This window comes from Numida meleagris, chromosome 7 (assembly GCF_002078875.1).
Source record: "Numida meleagris isolate 19003 breed g44 Domestic line chromosome 7, NumMel1.0, whole genome shotgun sequence".
Classification (NCBI taxonomy): Eukaryota; Metazoa; Chordata; class Aves; order Galliformes; family Numididae; genus Numida; species Numida meleagris.
This window is the reverse complement of record NC_034415.1, coordinates 27,336,221-27,357,595: the sequence shown is the minus strand read 5'-3', so window position 1 is coordinate 27,357,595 and position 21,375 is coordinate 27,336,221. Positions and strand designations below refer to the sequence as shown.

The 21,375-nt window shown below is 45.2% G+C and overlaps 1 protein-coding gene across 1 annotated transcript in view; it reads right to left on the bottom strand.

Annotated features, from left to right (window-relative positions):
• Window positions 1-21,375, bottom strand: part of NFIA (nuclear factor I A) — a gene marked incomplete at its 5' end in the record, with an annotated part of 233,391 nt that overhangs the window by 107,544 nt on the left and 104,472 nt on the right. The window contains one exon of the mRNA XM_021405038.1: window positions 4,046-4,111. Within this exon, the coding sequence (XP_021260713.1) occupies window positions 4,046-4,111 (66 nt within the window). The remainder of the gene's footprint in view (window positions 1-4,045; window positions 4,112-21,375) is intronic.

Below are 21,375 nucleotides of genomic sequence, written 5' to 3'. Positions count from 1 at the left end.
CTTACAAAAAGAAAACCTATCCGATAGCCGTTTCCACGACTGAAAGGAAGAATAAAAGCCTAAGAGAGCGCCCAGGGCAGTGCTGAGCCTGAGATTCAGTTGTTGCTGATCCCCAGGCACACAGTCCCTTCACTACAGCACACTGTCCATTTCGTCATCCTCAATTCACTGAAAAATAGTTTCTTTATAAAAGATGACCCCAAACCAGTGCATTTAACAAGCTTTTAAAATCAATAATTGCTTTGTTTTGGTTTTGATTGGGAGAATTGCAAAATCACTTTGTGGTGCCAACTGAAATGAAGCTTTTACATGCCATTAGGCAACTACAAAAGTGGGGAATTTTCCACACGGGTGTTCCACCCACTTGGTCAGAAAAAAAAATCATTTGAGCACAGTATCAGGACACCTGACCCCGCTCCTGCCTTTCAAACGAAGTGGCCTGCTCCTTTCCACATCCCTCCTGCAAACTTCCTCGCCCACATGACAAACAGACAAATTCTGGGTTTTCTTCCTTTCCCATGTTACAGGACCAAGGGGATCAGCTTTCTGCCCTGTTCCAGGACAAGGCATCTGGGCCTGGAGCCATGCACCCATGATTAAGCCCTGTCCTGCCTGCATGCTTGCTTTGCATGACCATCATGCTGGCTACTCTTTCAAAAAAAAAAATAAAATATATAGAATTCTTAACATTTCTATACATTCTTGCAGTAGCAACCAGGTTAAGTGACCTCCTGAAAATTATTCTGGCTTCACGAAGGACGAAGAACAGGTTAGAGGTGGAGGTAAAGCCACCACTGAGAGCAGAAGATGTCACCATCTTCTCTCTCTGCAATGACTCTGCTCCATAAAACGCAACTGTAGAGCCCGCTAGAAAAGAAGGGCGGCTCTGAAAAATAAAAGCTTTTTTCCCCCATGAACTTCACTTGAATGAAGGTTAGATATACAGGTTTTTCTAAATAACACAGACAAATTAAAATGATAAATTAAAATCTGTAGTAGGAGGCCTTCTTTTTCAGGGCTGTATAGCTGACCCTTTTGAACCTACATTACTCAAGGTATGCAAAATATATGTGTATAATAAATAGCTCTAGAATTTATGGAGTGGAACAGAAAGGATATTAACAGGCAAGTAGAGAGGCTGTATAACCCTCACAAGGCCTTTAAAGATTTATTTTTTTTAAATGAAGGAATGCATGCATGTAAAAAGCAGTGCTTAATCGATATGCTTCTTTGTGCCTTACAGAAACACATGCAAAATGACTCCAAACCTGCCCTCAATCTGGTCATTCTGCTGTTAGCATCAGTGGGAATAAGATTATTCACAACACTATTTTTCTTTGATTGTAAAAAAAAAAAAAAAAACACACCAAAAAAACCCTCCTCCCTGTGTGGGCTCATTCCCACTCTCAGTAAAATCAATTACGAGGCTCCCAGAGACTCCGGAGGGAGTTGGATCAGGCCCCGTGGAAGTGGGTCTACAGCAAGTGCAGAACAACGCAGTTAATATGATTTATTGTGTCCGTTTCTGTGCGTGCAGTTTTTCATTTTCTAAAGCCCGCAGTTTTGCTTTCATCCTCACGTTGGGCAGATAAGAGCTGCAGATCCGTGTTGATCTACAAGCCGGGCGCGCTGCGGGTTGGGGGCTGTATGTGCTGAGCGCGAGCTCGGCGGCCGCCCAGGGGGAGCAGCCCCTCCAGGGCCAACAGGCTGCCTTGGCTGCACTGGTAAAGCAAACCTCCCACAAGGGCACTGCAAAAGGTGCCTCAGCAGTCAGGAGGATTCTGCTGCGGTGGGAAAAAAAAATACCCTTTAGTAAAAATGAGAGAAAGAAAAATCTTTTTCGTGTTTATTAAGAAAAGTCCCTTTCACAGGTCACCAGCGAAGTTCCAAGAATTCACTAAAAGCTTGTTTTACAAGGAAGGCTCAGGCTCCAAAACAGAGATATTTCATTTCACTAGGCTTTTACAGATTTTACATTATTAAACACTGACATCGCCGCTTTTTGGGCTGGCTGTTGAGTAACGAGCTTCCTTAAGACCGAGAAACTGCAGGGTAAGAAGAACTGTGGTTTAATAGCTGTGAAAGAAAATTATCTAAACATGAAATAATAACATGCTTGGTGCCTAATGCATTCTAAATTAAAATATGATTTAATAAACATGGGCAACATATTCCACACAAAAAAAATCCCAGAATTGGCAGAACAAAAATCACAGTTTAGTCAGTTCTTCTCTTAACCTCACAGTCCTTTGGCTACAAATTAGAATTTCTGTGAACAGGATTGATAAGAGAAATTAGGCACTGTCTTTCAGAAACAACAAAAATGTTTTAAGATGGTATACTTAGAGATGAGCAGTATGAAACCCATCAAAACATGAAATCTTTTGTATTTCAATGCGAGGAAAATATGGGAACCCCCAAAGCCCAAATCCTAACGGCTCAACGGGTCCTGTGCTCCACGACCTGTGACATACACTCCTGTTTTCAAGTTTTCATGCACCTGAACCTCTTCCTCATCTCTATCTGCCATTGAAACTCTGGTCCAAATGCAGCCCTGATCTAACACAGCCCTTCAACCTCGCTTCATGGTGCAGCCTGGCCAGTGCCCGATGCAGTCCTCAAAGCCCACACACACCACACATACAGCTGTAGGGATGCCCTGCAAGGCTGGAGGCAAAAGCAGTTAGCTGCTCTCTGAAAGGGCAATCACATTTGTATTATTAGAGATACAGAATTTCTACAGTAGTGGATTTGAAGATCCCCAGATTGGTGACAGGTTTCAGAGACTCAAGCCATCCATATGAGTTCTTCAGTTCTGTGTATGAGCAGTAGACTACAGTACAATGGGTTTCCCTTCTACATTCAGCTCTTGTAAAAAGTCTGGTTCCAAAGTCAAGAAAAGTTATTAATAATAGGCACTTCTCTTAGTTTCACTTTGGGAGACATTACTTCTAAGTCCTAAATATAAGCAGTAGAGAAAATCTCCATTGCTCACAGGTCGGTGGAACCTGCTGAGGTCCACCTTACTGAAACACAGAAAGCACAAGAAGCTGTTCCCTTACACGTGCCTATGCTTTCACATACATTCCCTACATGAATTTGCTATTATCCAGTTATTTTTTTGAAGCTGTTTTACAACAGATGCCATTGATTCAGCACAAGCTACTGCTTCTAATTTAAGTCTGCCTCAGTTCAGAGAAATCAGTGTTCCCGAAATTCACGGTCCCGGCACTAGTTCCTCATAAGCCCCAGTGGCTGCCACCTGAAATCCCACTATTGCAAATGGAGCGAGAGAGCGGCGCAACGAGCTATAGTGGAGCCTCCCCGTGCTGCTCACCCACAGCATCCACAGCCCTAAAGCACGCTGACACAGAGCACGGATGATGCTGCCGGCACCCGAATCGCTCCCGCAGTGGGAACCTGCCTGCAAAGTTCACAGGTGTGCCCTGAAACTGCACTGTGTGGGAGCGCTGCTGCTCGGTATTGTTCAGCAGGATTTGGCCGCAGAGAATGGGTCTGCAGAAATGGGTTTCAAAGCAACCATTTTGTTCCGTGGGGCTGCCTGAGATCCCGCGCTCTGTCATGACGGCCGGCCACATACAGAAAGTTAGGTACGCTGTGTGAGGGCGTCAACAAACAGAACCAAGCTAAGAGCACGCAAATGAAAATGAAAGCGATGAGGTACGCACCCCTGGGGGGGTCGTGACTCACGGCCCAGGGACTGGAAGCCTTTGCTACGGAGGAATAAGGGTAAGGGTTGCATACAGCAGGCTCTTTAGTGGCATCTCCCTAATTTAAATGATTTTCAAAGGAAAAAAAAAAAAAGAAAAAGAAAAAAAAGCCTCTCTCCAGGTCTGGAGAAACAAATGCTACTTTAGATTAGTGGAACAGTAGCATCTGAGCTATGAGGAGAGTACACAACCTATCTGCAGCTATCCCATGCCAATTATTCTGAATAGTCCTTTTATATTAGACATAGGAAAAAATCTTTATAAATATGGGCTGTTTTAATATCCCAAAGCAGGAGCAGCAGGTAAGAACTTACCATTTTCTGGCTGGTCCTTAATATCAGCTTCACTTGGCTGGCTGGGACTTTCAGATTGACTTGAATCTGAAAAACATAAAATACAGCCAAAAATTACAGGGTCTGCTGTGGAAAATAGATCAGAGGCGCCAGACTTCCTCAAAAGGCTGAGAGTACAAACTGAGGACAGGAATGCTGCACCAGGACATGATAATGCAATAGTCCCGTGCCTAGGTGATATTTTTGCAAGAAAAAAAAAATGGGAATCTTGTTTATGGCACTACGCAGAGTGCTCGGTGTGTGTGTGTGCATAAATTAAGCTGTGAGAATCCTTCTTTTTAGAAAAGGCAGATTTAAACTACTCTCCTACATGTTTTTTATAAAGCAGCCTCTATGTTGTATACAAACCAGAGCCTTAATCCAACACATAGTAAAGTCTCAAAACAGATTTTGGAGCTCGCATGTAAAGGTAACCAAGCAACACTACAGAGTCGTGGAGATTGCTGTCTACCCATTTCTGAAACAAAATCTGCAAAACTGACAGAAGAGCTGAGTTTTGTGAAATGCTTTCACAGTGGTTCCAGCGCTCCCAGAGCATGGGCACTGCTCAATGCCGCGGGACCCGGCAGGGAACGGAGCGATAGCTCCCGGCCAGCGGCCTCCAACAGCCACAGCAGATTTGCCTAAAATAATAAAATGTCCTAGAAGAGGATATGTGTAAATATGACCAGCTTTCAGTTTTTGCACATTATGAACTCTATGTTATGCGGACCGCTCTTTGCTTTGAGAATTATTCTTAGTAGAAGCTTTAGTCAAAAAATGTTTTCCTTAATTATTTCTAACGCTCAGAGTTGGAAAAAATGGACCCTTTACCTGTGGGGAAAAATATTAAAAAAACAAAACAACAACCAAACACAACAAAACCCAAACTCAAATTACTGGTTTTGCAATTAGCTGATAGAGGTTTTCTTTTTCCTCCAGAAATCGTTTCGTAATTTCTCGAGCCCATCAAAAAACTATTTGCAGTGAACCAAAACTCAGGACCCGAAACCACCCGCTACTGCCTCAAAACCACCTCCACTCGTGGCAAACCTATTTTCTGCCTTCACCTTGACTCCGCAGAGCTTCGAGTTAGCTGTCTGAAATCTGACCGCGTTTCAGTGAGAAGTCAATGCAAGATCAAAAGGTCATGACACTTCACTGTGATTAAATTGAAAATCTTACTTCTATTGCAACAGAGTGATAACACCACCCCTTCTTTTTCTTTGAGGTATTAATAGTGCTGGAAGAAGCAGTACTACTAGTGACCTTGGGTCAAGCGATGCTAATTTATTGCTTTAAAAAGGTTCCTTGCTTTTAAGCAAATGAAGATTTTAATTACTGCAGAGCACTATAAAGAAAATGCCTATTTTAAATATTCAAATTTTTTTTTTACCTGCTGACTGTACGCATTAGGTATCATTCAGAAGCTTGGAGGACAATCTTGTATTAATTAAGAACTACGTGTAAAAAAAAAAAACTGCTCACAAAACAAATTTTGATAAATTTCAGAATATAAACACTCAGAATATTGAGCAAAGAAAGCTTCAGTTCTGGTGTTTCTATTTAAAATCAATGAAATTCTGCTAAAAACTGTTAAGTTCCCCAATGTGTCCAGAGTCTGGTTCTTCTCTTTTATATTCATCATTTCCAATAATTTCTACAACGGATCTCAATGAAATAATTTATTCTTACTTCTGCAATTTTGTTTTAAATATTCACCTTCGAGGTTATGGTTATCGAAGCTCAAGCGGGCGGCAGCAGGGAGGCAATGGGCACGCTGCCGCTGCGTTCTGGACACCGCATTGTGGCAGGAAGCATCCTGCTTCCGATGCCACACAGGTAGAGACAAAGGTAAGATATTAGAAATGGAAAATATTTACGTGGCATTCAAAGTCAACATTCAGTGCATTCCATTTTACAGGGCACGCGCTGGGCTTTTGCTCATTCCCTAGCTTTTTGTTTGCCTCCAGCAAGCCATGGTTCAATCGGCGCTTGGGTTTTCTCTTTGAAGCAGGGTGGGAATTCCATACCAATGTCTACATTTCCCAAAGTTGCCACTCCTTGAGGGTCTGAAGCTCCCATCACAACTGCACACGACGCAGTGGGGCTGCATGAGGCCCGCAGCCCCCGCCTGGCACCTTGGCCCCGCGGCTGCAGCCCACGAGCAGAGCCAGCCGCCTGAGTTGGGGAAACAAAGTACTTTTGTTTGCACCGAGGGCTGCTTCCCAACCCAACGCTGGGGGCAAGAGAGAGGCTCCACTGTCCACAGGACATGCGTTTGCATGCTGAATTTTAACTTTCTTTTCTCACTCTGCTTACTGGGAGACAATTCGCTAAATTCCGTTTTCCTGTAACCCATCCCTTCTGCTGAAATTAAATATTAATTTCTAAAAAAAAGGCAACAAAAGCTTTCAGCGGTATGCTTCCTGGGGAGGGACCGGGCAAGGCAAAGCAGGCCGAGGTGGCATTAAAACCGATGGATCTAGCAACAGAGATCATGGTTAAGGCTACCGAACCCGCGTCCTGGGCACGCGGCGCTCAGCATTGTTATGCAAGGTGGCATCTTGTGGAAACCCCAGATAAGAAGGCTGAGTTGAGGCACTTAGCCAAAATGTTTATATGCAGAATTTTGTCTCCCTGATTTTATTCAGATGCCGCAGATGAGCCGGTACATATAAATGTGCCGCCACATGGTGAAAGGATTGGCAAAATCGGAGCCGCTGTATTTTCCAGCCTTGCCTGGGACGAGCCTGGCGCACCCTCCCCAGCCCGCTCGCTGCTTTTTCAGCAGTTGGCAGGAACTCCCGCCGGGGCCTTTTTGTTGTTTTGCACATAGAAACTTCAAAATTCCCATTTTGTGAATGTTCGGTGTTCTGCGGGCGTGGGTCCGTGGGAGGGGGACGCCGGTCCTGCTGAGTCAGTGCGCCAAACAGGTGACCGGAGGAATAAATTAATTTTTGCCCATACATAATTGATATAAATGGAAGATCGTTTTCATAAGCATTTGCATTAAATCAATAAAATCACTTACTATAGAGCAGTTTAACAATTCATTTGATTTTCTCCTTTCTATATATTTGATAGCCACTCTGCAAAACAGTACGCACTTTATGCCTATTTTCTTTAGCAGCAACACTGCCAGTTAAATTCTACCACCTGCAATAATTAGAGCCATTGGAAAACACACAAAACAAAATATACAGTAGATGCGAGCCCCTCTCGAATCCACGGCCCCCTGCGGCAACGAGCTTCATTGGTGCCTTAAGCGAAGGCTGGTAGGAAGCCAAAGAATCTGTATATTACAATAAAGTGCATGTTATTAAGGGGAGGATTTAAATGATTTCAGATGGAGTTGGAAATATTATAGTGAGGGACCACGATTAGGATTGCTGATTTAAGAAAAAAATAAAAAATCACCAAGGAATCTAGTTTGATATTTAAGGGAGCTTAGCCTTGAATAGCTCAACGGGTTTTATTTGGGTTTTTTTTTTTTTTTTTTCAGTTGAAGAAAAGTTGGTGGTTGGAACTCTTAACTCTCCCCGTGCTGGAGGTAGCACGAGCAGGGACACGTGAGCCCAGGACAGTGGACAGAGACCCGGCGTCACCGCAACCACGGGGAAACAATCAAAAGAAACAATCAAAACAGCTTCAAAGAAATTCTACTCTCTGCTCCCAAACCAAGTACGATTGCGGGTAGAGGAAAAAATGGGGCTGGTGTCCTAGCACTGGCTGCCCTGCTCTGCCTGCTGCTGCGCTCCGGCTGCTCCCAGGCACACGTTACCGGTGTGCGCGGGGCGGTGACGCCGACCCCACTGCGGGGAAGCCCCGCACATCGGCACAACGCATTGGGTTCGGCTGCAGCGGAGCGGGGCCCGGCCTGGCTGCGGGGCCGGCAGCTCTGAGAGGAACGCTGCTTTGTTTGGAGAGAATGAAACATTCCCAGGGATGTCTGGCCTCCGGACAGGACCAGTGTCAACAGACCGACAGCGCTGTTCTTTCTGTAGAGCGTGACACAGACGGTGAGGAGTTGGTGCAAGCAAATCCCGCACCAAGCGTCACAACACTTCCCAGCGTTAAACTACTTCTTGGCAGCGGGACTTGGGGAAAACGGGGCATTTTCTTGGAAACTTGCAGAGTGCCTTCCAGAAGGCAGCCCTGGGTGTGCCATCGGGGACCCCCTCCTACCTGCAGGAGCCGACCCCGCGCTGTGCCCAAATGAATGGGCGGCGATGGCAGATCGCACCAAAGCCGACAGCGGCGATGCCAGGAGCTGTGCCCGTCCTGCAGCCCGCCCCGGGAAGTGCCCGGGTTACATTTTCCATTCTCAGCATGTTTGGAGGGGGGGGACATATTGTATAATAAACTGACATATTTTATTCAAGTTTCAGAGTCCTATTTGTAATAAAATATTTATACGGCTGGGTTGTGCTCATGCAATAAATTTTTCATCTATAGTTTTGGGCACGGATTCTACCAAAGATTTATATATGTTTAATAAAAACCTAAATCATGCTCCTTTATATACAACCTTACGTGGCGAGCTTAAGGGATTTACAAACAGAAACCAGCAACAGGACTGAGGCTTTTTACACTCACTTTCCCTTCATTATACATTATAATGTAAACACACACGCACCGCTCCGTATATGCTGCGATTCTTATTTATGGCTATTTCGGTGGCTACTACTATTTCACTTCAGGAAGGCCTGGCTCTCCGCTGAGCTCCAGCCATTGCTTTCAAGCCAACTTTTGCAGGGAGTTCAAAGCGCCCCGTTGTCACACGCCGCACCGTCAGGCGCACACGTCCGCGACAGCTCGCCGGGCCCATTGTGCCCGGACGGCACCGCGTCGCTCCGGCTGACACACATGGGCCGGCGGTGGTGAGACCCCGCCATGGCAGCCTGGTTTCTGTCGGGCAAGGAGTCTTAATTCCTGTACACTGGGAAAGAGATTATCTTTGATAATGGAAATGTAAATCAAAGCTTGCTGTTGTTTATTCCAGACAGACATTTGTGTGTTAAGTCTGTTTATCAGGCAACACTTTGTCTAAGCCAGGAAGTAGTCAGCCTTTGTAACAAGATGTATGCAAATGATTTTCCCATGAGCCCTTGCCACAAAACTTTTGTGGCCAAAAAAAAAACTCCTTGTTACTCCACCGGCAAGACGCTCCTAAGCCACCCCGTAAGCAGACTAGCAACAAAACAGCCAGCTAGACTATGCTGATGAGCCTGAATGGGACCCAGCCATGTGCCCGCAGTCTGCTGCTCGGCATTGTGCGCACGCCGGGCGCGCCGCATCTGTCTGCCAGGCAGCGCCTTTGTGGCACGGTGGGCGCAGACAAAGCGCCGGGCGAGCTCCTCGGGACGCGGGGCTTCGGGGTGCCCTCCCTCCCGGCAGCGGGACGAACGGGGAACTCCGCCAGGAGGACGCGGGACCCCAGCGCCGTACCAACGCGGTCCCGTTTTCAGTCGACTTTCTTTGTTCTCGCCAGCCCATAAATGATTTACTGCTATCGTGCGATAGCCCAGAATGCGGGGAATCTCTGTATTCCCATATTTGTTCCTTGATATTACAAACGAGTATTTGATTCACTTCTAAATGTTTGTTTTTAAAACGGTTTACAGCCTTTGATTCCTGCTTACTGATTCATTTCTGGAACGTTTTCTATTTATTCCTTTGCAGAAGCGAACGTTAATTTTGACTTAATTCAAATCGTCATCAAAGGCTTCCTTAAGAAATCCCACGGCGCAGATTTTATTTGTTATAATAAAATATTCCTAAAGTAAACATCATGCGAGCGTGTTTTTTTTTTTAATTCCGAGAGATACAAAAATCCGTTACCCAAAGGACCGCGATCGGTTCAGCCCTTTTTCCTAGACAAAATAAACACTTTAGGACTTTACTTGTTTGTATTCTCCTCAGCGGTGCTGTATGCATCACCAGCTAAAAACAAAGAAACTTTTAGCTGCTCAGACAAAATGCAGAAGCTCCCCAAACAACGAGGCGGGGGGGTGGGGAGGCATTCACCAAGTCTGACAGTCCATTCAATATGGGGATGATGGCCATAATGCATCCAGGGTCCCCTTGCTAATTAAATATGCATTGGCACAGTTTTGATCGATGCAAGCCATGGATCAGATGACACACCTGCAAAATCTTGAGCCCAGAGCTCCCAGGAAAAGGAAAATACAGCCTGTCTCCTTATCTTTGTTTTCAAAGGCTCTCAATTTCTGTGCTTAGATATCTAATTTAATTCTCTCACCCCTCAGCAAACTGGATTAGGAAAGTCAATACTGCCATTGTGCATCGACAGGAACACACAGCTTTCCTTTTATTCAATTTAGCCATGACCTTTAGACAAAGATAATGACAACTGTCTAAAAGTAAGGTAAGGCCCTAAGGAAGGCCCTGCGGAGGGGCCCCTCTTGCCCGCCGTGCGGAAGCACCCACCAGGCATGGAGTAAGTCCCAGGGACACCGCTGCCCACGGCTCTGTGCCGAGGGCCCCGCCAGGTGCCAGGGGGCTGAGCTGGAGGGGTCCTGGCTGCAGTGTTGGGGGAGTCTGGTCCCAGAGCCGCAGCAGAACATGCTGCTGTCCTCTCCGAGCCAGGGGAAAGGGCATGACTTCACCATCAGGATCCCTACCGGCCTTCCTGCGCTAGATAGCATCTTTCTGCTCCGTCTGCAAGGCAAGGACAGAACGTGCCGCCAGCAGGAGCGGCCACCGGGCAGTAATCCACTTTGGTGTCTGCAGATGCAGCTCGTACCTGGATCGCTGATCTGGGCTTAGGAAAATTCACCTCCACGGAGCAGCCCGGCTCCACGGAGCGTTCCTTTCCACCGTACGGCGTTGGATCCGGCAGCGCTTTTTTAGCTGCGTTTAAAAATACATTTGGCATTTCTAGCCGTGGGCCAATATTTTTTCTCATGTCTTTTTATACAGTTTTGGAGGGAAAGATGTTTGTAACGGAAAAAAATATATATGTGCAAAGTTGGATTGCTAAGTTTCGGTAATCTTGGGAAATAAAAAAAAAAGCAGCCTATGTACGAGCTACAAGGAACCATATGGATCAACACGAGCTGCCCTCGTATCCCTGGGAAATATAAATTAACCTACATTTCATCGCCATAAACCCCAAAATAAGAAATCTAATTAGAGTCTCTACCCTCAGATTCACTTCTACAAAATTTGCCTATCCCCCTCACACAATGATTTACAGTACTTACATCCATTTCTTCAGAGTGATTTAAATTTATTGAATCATTTCAATTTTTAGAGAGCTTCCATTTGGATCTGTATGGGTTTCTAGACATATGCGGGGCTCAGTTATTTAAAATTAATTGCAGTACAATAATTTTAAATTGCTTCGCGCTATACGGATCTCAAGTGCTTTGAAATATTTGAACCATTCTATTTAGGAGCCATCAAACTCGCGAGCACGGGCAGCAAGGAGTTGTTGTAAGAGCTGAAGGGCTGCACTGACGGTCCCTGAGCGCAGGAGAGCGGGTGCTGGGCATGCCCAGCGCACACCGGTCGGAATTTATAGAACAATTCCGCACATTTTGCCCGGATGTCAATCTTTAATTAACAAAAACGGGTTCTGTAGTAATTGCGAACCGGTAAAAAATTTCTCAAACTAGGAAAGCGCTGTTATAAAATAATGGCATCCATTAAAACTATTACTACTTCTAATGCGTATTTATAGAACGTCCTTTTACCCTGGAAATTAAAACATCTTATTAACATTAAGCAAAGCTTTACGGCACCTCTGTGGGAAAGGTGAGTGTAACTGTGCCCGCTTCGCCAAGGGCTGGGGGCACACAGAGGTGAAGGGATTCACCTCCAGACCACTGCTCCCAGGGGGCAGAGGGAGCCAGGAGCCGTGCTCACACAGCACCATGCCCACCGCAACGGCACAGCCACGGCCCGCCTAGAAAGCCTTCAGCACATTGCTGAGAAAAGTGCGTCTAGAGTGGGGCCAAAGTCACCTAAATGGGATATTTCCAGTTTAGCTTTCTCTTGCATTTCATTTCTTGCTAAGCATTTTGAGGTCTTTTCCAACCTTTGTGATTCTGTGATCTCTGCATTTCTACCCGGAGCATTGCCTAACTCAACCAAACAGTAACGATAACAGATAGGGTGGCCACTGAGCAGTTTTTGCAATGCCTTACATCATGTATAAGGGCAAGTGGAGATGAAACAGTGAAGAGCAGACCGGGTTGCGTTGGGAAAAGTCTCTAGGTCAGCCTCTATGCAACGTTACGCTGCTGAGTAAAGTAACATCAGCAAAGCAGGATTATGTCCACCATATGTTGAAGGCTCCATTGGCTGTAGTACATTCCCCCAATTAATCTCTACCCATCACCCCCTCGCTATTTATTTATTGTGGCAAACTCATCCTTATTGGACATGAGGCAGGGTGCTCCCAGCTCTTCCCCTTGTGCCCAGCCCCATCCTTCCCCGTGCTGGGCTCGGGGCTGCCCTGCCCTGGCCAAAGCGCTGAGCTGCGGGCATGGGGAGGCTCAAGGCTTATCCCTGGTGGGCAGGAATAAGGGAACTGCTCTGATTCCAAACCCAAATAAAAGCACTCCCTGACAATGAGCACAGCCTTCTGCAGCGGCTTCCAAAGCTCGCCTTTCTCGCATCTCACTAATAAGCGAGCTGTTCCTGGAGACCATCACAGCGTTCCCAGTTTTCAGCCCTGCCTCTTGCTAAGTTCTGCCACAGCCAGAGCCATCCAAGCCTTCCCAGCCAGCAACAACAGAGAAAAGCCCTAACCAGGCAGTCACAGTGGGCACAGCCCCAGCCTCCTGCTCTGCCAGCCCAAAGGGCAGGTGCACTGTTACTCCTAACACAGGATTCAGGTAGGAATCCATACATCAAACAGAACAAAGAATACTTAAAAAGACAGAAATGGGCCCATTTTTCCTATTAAGGATTATCCAGTTTCACGCAAGGAAAGATGATGTTGATAATAAAAATAGGCGTGATTATTTAAGGAATAATGAAAAGGTGAACCAATATTTCATGGAGTTTTTGTCAATAATGCTAAGACCAAGTTACAGATGGGGCAATCTGAACAAAGTTCAGGTGTTTATTTTTTATTACAGATTTGCACTCGCCTCCCCGCTTTCACAATCCCTTCATTTTGATGTACCTGACACCTTTCCTCTTGGCTCCCATTTCAGCCCCTGGTAAGTACATATTTGGTTATAGCAGCAATTTTTTATTTTTTAATTTTTTTTTCTTCTGGCAGATGTCTTTTCCTTGTTCCGTGCACTCCGAGGAGTTCAACGTGGCATGCGAAAAATTTCCATTTCAGGTTTTCTTAAGCTTTCTGCAAAATTAAACTGCTGGCAAAAACACATCCAGATATATAAAATTATACAGCAGAAAAAACTGCTTGATAGCTCCCTTTCCTCCCTGCCTACCTTACTCTCTCTTGCCTGGTTCTTGGAAATAATTGCAGAAATACTGCCACCAACCCAAAGCCCTTCCCAAACTGAAGTCATAGGATTCTGCCCACAAAGAACTGCCACCGATTGCTGCTCCACGGATGTGTTTCTACTCTCACAATATTGCAGACTGCGAAGAAGAGCAGAGAATTACCATAAAAATCAGGACGTGTTTTGTTGCATCAGTATCATGTTGGCATCAACAACACAGAGTTGGGCGGAAAAAAAGCAGCCTTTTGGTAGGCAGCCTCCTGGTCCTGTGTTCTGCTGGATTTGTAAGCCATGCAAGGAGAAGCTCAAGTTAAAATGCTGAGAGAAGCACCATCCTGCAGGCTCAGTACCACGCTGCATTCCAGCAAAACCTAAGGTACCACATGGCTACAAATAATGGAGAAAGGGAAGTGTACCTACATCTCACAGGGCAGCAGGTCCTTACAAATGTATGAAGTACAAGGACATGTAGATGCAAGATTGTACTCCTTCTTCCACGTACACGTTGAAAAAGGGTCAGATTAAAGTGCTGGTTCTGGAAATGTCACCTAAAATCTATTTCCACTTGGTCCCAGTCCTGCAGAACTGGATTTTGTGGAAGAAAATGAAAAGCAGAAAAGCCCAGCACTCTCAAAACCCGTAACTACATTGTGTAGACAAAATTTTAATCAAACTTTTAAAGCCATGGTTATGATCTGATGAACAGACAGCTTGACTTGATTACATTTTTAAGTTTCAATTTCTATTTCTGTTTTAAGATGAAAAAGATCATAGAGTGTCAGAAATTTGAATACTGAATAGCAAAAGCTCTTGCAGGTTTAGAAAGCATATAGAAAAGCTGGCAAAAGAAAACGCTATTCCATTGCCACCATCTGCTTTCTGGCATATTGAAGAAACTTTACTAACAGCAACATTTTCTTGCATTAGAATATCTGCTAATTAGTTTTGTTGTATTCCTGTCTTTTTTTTTTTTTATTTTTTGAAAGTACCTTTTACACAGAAGTTAAACAGCCAGTTTCTGTGGCTGGCTACACCTCACGCCACGTCTGATAACATTTTCACATCAAGTTCAGTTTACCTCCCATTTTTTTTTTCTATCAGAATCCTATCTTTAGCACAGCCAAAGCCTGCAAAAACTTTGCCTTGCTGAGACTAAAGAAAAAAACATCAAACATACGAAGTGTTAAAAATCGCTGAATAACTCAAAGGAAGAAAGATAATTTTGAAGGCGTTTTGGCTGAAATCTATTTCCCTTTGAATTGCATGAGTGTTTTAAAATGTTAAAAACACTACAGAGTGACTAATGAATGTAAAAGAATGATAAAGAGTATGGGTCCAGTTATCAGTGATGTGCCTAAAACAAAATAATTTTGGACAGTCTGCCATGCAAATATTGACTAAAATGTCATAAATAATGTCTGCGACAAAGGGAATCCTGCAAAGGAATATTCTGTTGTACTTAATGCTTTGTCGCGTGTGCCTTTTAGCAAGCACCACGCTACCGAGGCTGAGAACTTCCCTTGGACAAAGCAAGCTAATGTTGCCCGGCTAAAAATATGACTGATGTTTTTTTCTGAAACAAACCTTCCAAAAAAGTAAGAGGTACAATGTTACATTTGGAAGAGGGTTCACCTCGAAGCCGACTGTTCCAAAGAAATAAAGCAGTTGTCCAAAAATAAAAAAACAGACCAAACATAACCACCTCACCGACTTCTGACTATTTCCTCTGCCATTTTGAACAGTATTCCCATACATGTGCGTGCTGGCAGGGCAGCCGCGTGCAGGGCTCTATCATGCTGTACTGAGAGAATGCAACACCATGAAGTCTGTCACTGCCCAGAGCTGAGATTCTGCTCAAGCAGTTCCTGGAACCTCAGTTGGATAGCACTCTGCGTGCAGGGTTAGAAAGAAGGATGCGATTTGGTCCAAATGATAACAACACAGTTTTATAGGAGGGAAAGCATGCAGGAAGGGCTCAGGAGATACTTTCAGAATTTCTGCATTGTGGTCAATTTATTATTGAACAGCACCAAACCGTGGAGCTGAAATGAGGAATGCCGTGGCAAGTTACATCAAGGACTCCAGATGTCCGTTGCACTGCATGCAATCACGAACAACCCCATCACCTTTTCTGAAACTCTGCTAAAAAAATTAAGCAGGTGGGGCTGCACTGAAGCCTTCCACGTGTATTTCCAAAAACGTGATTTCTGAGACAAACTGCACGGCCACAGAGATGACAAATAACAAAGATATTTTACATTTCTGAAGCATCTTTCATCCAAGATCAAAGAACTTCGTCAACAGTAATTCTCTAAAAACCCCTTTGAAACAGAAGTGCTGTTAAACCCATTTAATCTTTATCGAACTTGATCTGCTTTCTTTACAAAATAGCAGCTACTGTAACATCTAGAGGGAGCACGGCTCCGTGGATTCAGTGACCAGACTGGAGCTACTCACCCCTCAGTGGCGGAACTGACAACGATGGCTTTCGGGAGTCAAGAATCCCACATGCGAACCGGCCAAGGGAGGAGGGAAAGACCCTCTGCTGCCACGGGGTGAGGGTGCCAGCAGAGGAAGGGAAGCACCTTGGCTCGCCCGCAGCAGGACACGGCGCAGGGTTGGAGGCCAAAGAATTGGTTCAACGCAGAGTAAAAAATATTTTGCAGTAATTACAGGCCGTGTCACAACCCGTAACTCAGTCTTTGGGACGAGCTTATTCTTTACATCACCCAACGGGAATTGCACTGGGATAAATTTAGCGCCGTGTTTTCTTGAGGCCCCTTTTCCTCTCCCTCCTGCCATCGGGCCCTGTGTGCCCACCAAGAAAGCTCTGATGTCGGCTTTGTAACGCGGATGAAATGTCTCCACTGACCGAGGCGGCCTTGTGAGCGCACGCGGAACCCGCTCTGGATGAAAGCAGCCCTCGTCTGAGAGGTGTGCTTTGTGATCCTCGGCGGGCCGGCGGCACAGGAACACTTGGACAGTGAAGAAAAACATTTCAGCTCCCCTGAAAGTTGGACTGTTCCTTTTCAAACAATACAACACAAGATTTGGGACATACTGCTGACACAGCAACATCAGTGCCTCAAAGAAACTGTGGGAAATGTCAAATTTATGGTCCTATGGGTGATTGGTGGAAGGTTTTTTCCCCCCCCTTCAGCCAGCCTCTGTCAAAAACAGAGCCTCTAGAAAGTTTTTGGCTACATCCCAGCAAAGCAGAAGGAAGCTGTATCCCACACTTCCCTTGGGACTTAATGAAATATACAGCCTCTGGGCTTCTTTCAATTTGGTCTTTCAGATTGCTAAACCAGTGAAAGAAGGATCCTAGCTGTCACAAACGTCACATGTTTGGGGTCACCTGCTGCTCGGGGGTTCTCATGCCAGTTGTTGACATAATAAGCACCCCTTACACTTTAATTACAATTCACAGTGTGCAAACTCTGCAATCTGCTTTAAGGAAGACGGTCTTTTAAATCAACACTAAACTTTACTACTGTCTGAGCCGAAATGGGAGGAAAAAGATGTCCGGCTGACTGAATAATTGTATTCAAGTATTTGTGATCCTGAAGAAAAGTAAGCAATATCCAGTGAAAAGAGCAATGCTACTGCCTGCAGCACTTCACAAAGCAGGGCTAAAGCCAGACGTGCTGCTCGCAGACCCGCGCCCACCCGGCCAGCTCCCACCTGGGCAACCCGCGAGCGCCGGCAGCGCCTATGGGAGGGCGCTGGTATGAATTTCAACAGGAGTTGTGCAATGGGAGCCTGAATGGCAAGACATATTTGTTTTATTCTGGAATGCTTTCTTTAGTCCAGCACAAGCAACAATGGATCTACTTAAACACACTTATTATTTTGAGAAAGAGATGAGAGCCCTTCAGCTTCCTTGACTGCTACCTCTCTTTTGACTGTTGCTTTTATTCCTAGATCACTGAACTTAAATAAATCAGACCATGTAGAGGAGTAAAAGACTCCTCTCCTTGTACATTAGAGAAAACCCATTTCAATATCAGTGCGTCTAAAAATGTCTCTAGTTAATTACAGTATTTACAATGCCTCAGTCCAACCTGTCTTTTCCCAAGGAAACAAAAAGAGCATGTGGGCCACGCATTCCTCCTGGAAGAACTTCTGCTCGAAATGTTGTCAGCTTGTGGGTCGATGCCCACAGACCATGCTGTCCCCATGGGGCAGTGTCCCAGCCCCCAGCAGCTGCGCTCCAACCCGCTTGCCCTGTGCTCTCTCCAGGAAACAAAGGAGAAGTCAATAGCGCAACGCAAGGCCGGCGCCCAAGGAAATCCCATTGAAGGACTGGCTTTGGCCAGAGGAGAAGGCTGCTGTTGTCTGACTGCCTTAGAAAAAAATGTTTTTTTTCTTACCATATTTCGTAGCCAAATGCTGGCAAGGCACTGCTTTCCCCTTGGTTGAGCAGGATGCAATGTGGGTGCTCGATGCACCTCGTCCTGCAGCCCTCCCAGTGCCTACTCTCTATCAGTGACCTCAGATAAACTCAGAATGGTTTGAAATTATCATCAGACTGTGAAGCACTTCAATGAAAATCTATAAAACAAATTTATAGTGTGCATTTCTATGTATTATATATACACTTAGGACAGGATTTATCATTTCGCCGACCTTTGAAGCACCGATATTTTTAGATCCAGAAGTGTGCTGATCGTACTTCAACCCAGTCCCCTTACAATGGACCAACTCCTTGGTATCTTACTATAGGAAAGATAATTGCAATGAATTTTTATTTTTCAGCACATGGGAAGATAAGATTAGACAGTAGGAACATAAAAGCAAACTGCACCACATAAAAGATAAGTTTCTGAAAGTTACAATTTACACCCAATGTTACAGATGAAAATGTTCTAAGCTATTTATAGGGCTTTGTGACAGTCCCATTACAGCCCATGGGAAAACTGAAAAGAACCAGCACTACCTTTTACTTGATCACTGACCCCACAGCCTGTTAATCCTTTGGAAAACAGAAATTATGACTGATATTGGGACTATTGATAATTCCCACCATCACCAGGTGTCTCAGTAACCTGGTCCCAAGTGCCACACAGACCTCATCATCCATCGCTCCTATTTGGAAGGCATCACCTGTAACTTGAGGGCCCCACCCCAGGAGCTAAATATGACTCTTCTGGGTGCCCCAATTTGCCTCTGCCCACAGCATGTCCAACCACGTATTTTTTAGCATGATATTCTTCCTCTGTCTTCCCCACCATGAAGTTGCCAGCAACAGTAGTTTGTCCAATGCAAGCAGTAAGGAGTATCATCAGAGATCTACGTTTACCTGCATATGAGGTATAAAAACCCAAAGCTAAATGGCGAATGAAAAATGAAACGGATTGCTGGGTGAGCAATCCACACGCAGCAGCAAACAGCCACAGCCACTGCCTGCTGAAGGGCACAGGTGCAACAGCAGCAGAGCACCACGGAGCAGAGCAGGGCTGTGCCCCAGCACCGAGCGTCAGTCCCACCAGCCCCTGGGCACAAAGGCTGCCCCCAGTGCCAGGCCAGGCGGCTAGGAACATTCTCAGAAGTGATTTTTCAATCACGGCTTAGCCATACTTTCTGTTTTCTTTCTCAAACTTCACCTTCTCTATGGGCTATTTCTATGAATAGTCTCGAATTTCAGGCACTTCTGATGAAGCCTTTAACCAAAAAAGTGTTACTAGAAATGGCTGACAAGGGAAAAGTGTTTTTTTTCCCTACTACACAATTACTAAAAACATATGGTGGAAAAGATTTTGCGCAAAATCGGAGTGTGGTCTGTTTTTCACGAAGCACAGGGAGGAAAGCAGCGGCCCCAAACGTGGGGTTGGTAAAGGAAAGAGCTACAATGGAAACTATGTCGAAAACGTACCTCTATCAGCCAAGGCAGTAACGCTGCACACAATTACATGGACACTGAACCAACCCCGCTCTCAGTGTTTGTGGGTGTGAGCTGTGCACAGAGTGGCTGGTGAAACCCAACTCATGCTCAAAAAATTAAACCAAAGAATAAGTTATTAAATAGAGCCTTTGAAGCAGAAAGCAATGATGTGCGAAAGAGAGAACCAGAAGAGTTGATTTAAACACACAGGGCAGAAAACAGGGGAAACAGAAATTAGGAAATGAGAAGAACAGTCATGAAGGCACCCAGCAGCCTTTTCCTGGTACTGGAACTTCTTATATCTATGAATATTTTATCCAGATTCGACTATCTTTTTCAAGTCCTTCCTATCAAAATTCCAGACATTTTCTTCAATAAAATCAGAGAAGTGATTCAAAATGTACTGGTAGAAGATATAAAATGAGCTGCGTGTGGATCCGGGAACCTTACACCCTTCAGATCTGCTTATTTAACTATTTAGCAGCACAATATAGAATTTGCATATGACTGGTTTGATGCCAAACCGTAAGAACAAAGCGGGAAGTCTCTCTCCTCCTATGAATTTCAAACTCAGGTTTTTTAACTTACTCCTCAGTTGTGAACTGTGTTCGCCTTCCCAAATTACTATGTGGCCCATGGTCCGGTTGGAAAAGTACATGCAAGACTTTAAAACAATCTGCTCTTCGGTCCCCTTCAACGTCCCCTATCAAAAGTAAATAGTTTTTTGAACATGCTCAGAAATCAGTGACTGTGCTTGTGCCAAAAGACAGATTTCTCCATTTTGTTTAAAGTAAGCGTCTAAAGGCAGCGATAAAACCCAATTCCTCGTTGCACTGCAGTGCCCAACAATACTCAATGGCTTACAAGAATTTGGTTCATCTTCCCCAAAAAGCCTATTCTCTGTTAGGTATGGATTTTATTAGGGCAGGATAAAAAGAACAGGAATAGCAGAGTGGGGAAGGCAACACAGAGAAGACAGAGAAATTACAGAAGTTCACAGTGCCATGTTTTGCTATATATGCCCTGAAACGCAAACTTCTGGGCAGAAGCAATGGTGCAGCCCCAGTGCAGCACCCAGAAAAACACCCATTTTTGAGGTGTGATTCAAAGTGTGATATGGGAGAGCAGGGACAGAGGTGATGCTGTTCCCTTTGCCGTCCCTCAGCACTATAGAGGAGGCCAGAGAAGGAGCCGAGCATCCCTCCCTTGCTCTTGGCCCCATGTAGAGCACCTGAAAAGAGCGTTTATGTGACAGTGGCTGGGACAGATATTTGTGTGGTGGAGGACTCTGTCACCAAAGTTGCCCTTTGCTTCACACACCAAAAATTTACCTCGGAGAAAAGAAGAATGTCTTTTCTTCGTAGGTACACATTTTGGTTGAAATTGAGGGAAGAAGCTGAAGAAAAATAGTCAGTTTAAGTGTCACAGCACAGTTAATAGGGGCTGAATCCATTAGTCATGACAGGCAAGCTTGCAATAAATTATGACTGTCTTAATCTCCACCACTAGCAAAATCCTTATCTGATCTTTCTCCACTCCCTATTCAGAAGCAATACCCAGGATGTATTCCCGTACAATTTGCTGTGTGCTATTGAGCTCAAGAAACAAGGACACCGGAGGGGTGAATGCACCGAATATCTGACTTTGCAGGTTTATCGGCCTTACCTAGGTACCATAATCCAAGCAGAAACTCTTCCCGTATCTACGGACTGCCTCTGCTTCACATGGTTTAGAAGAGGGTTATCCTTTAACCTCGGGCTGGGACCCGATGCCAAGCGCAGGTATCGCTAACTGCTATCAGCCCTGGGCCCAGGACTGCCGCCCCGCAGGTCCCTGCTCTGCCTGCTCCGTGTGGCGAGAACAAAGAGAGCCCTCGCCTCGGAGCACTAAGATTTACTGGGCCTACCAGGAGAGCAGGGCAAGCACAGCATCTTCCTCTGCTGCCAAGTGTAAATCTTCAGAGCTCTGCCTTTGACCAG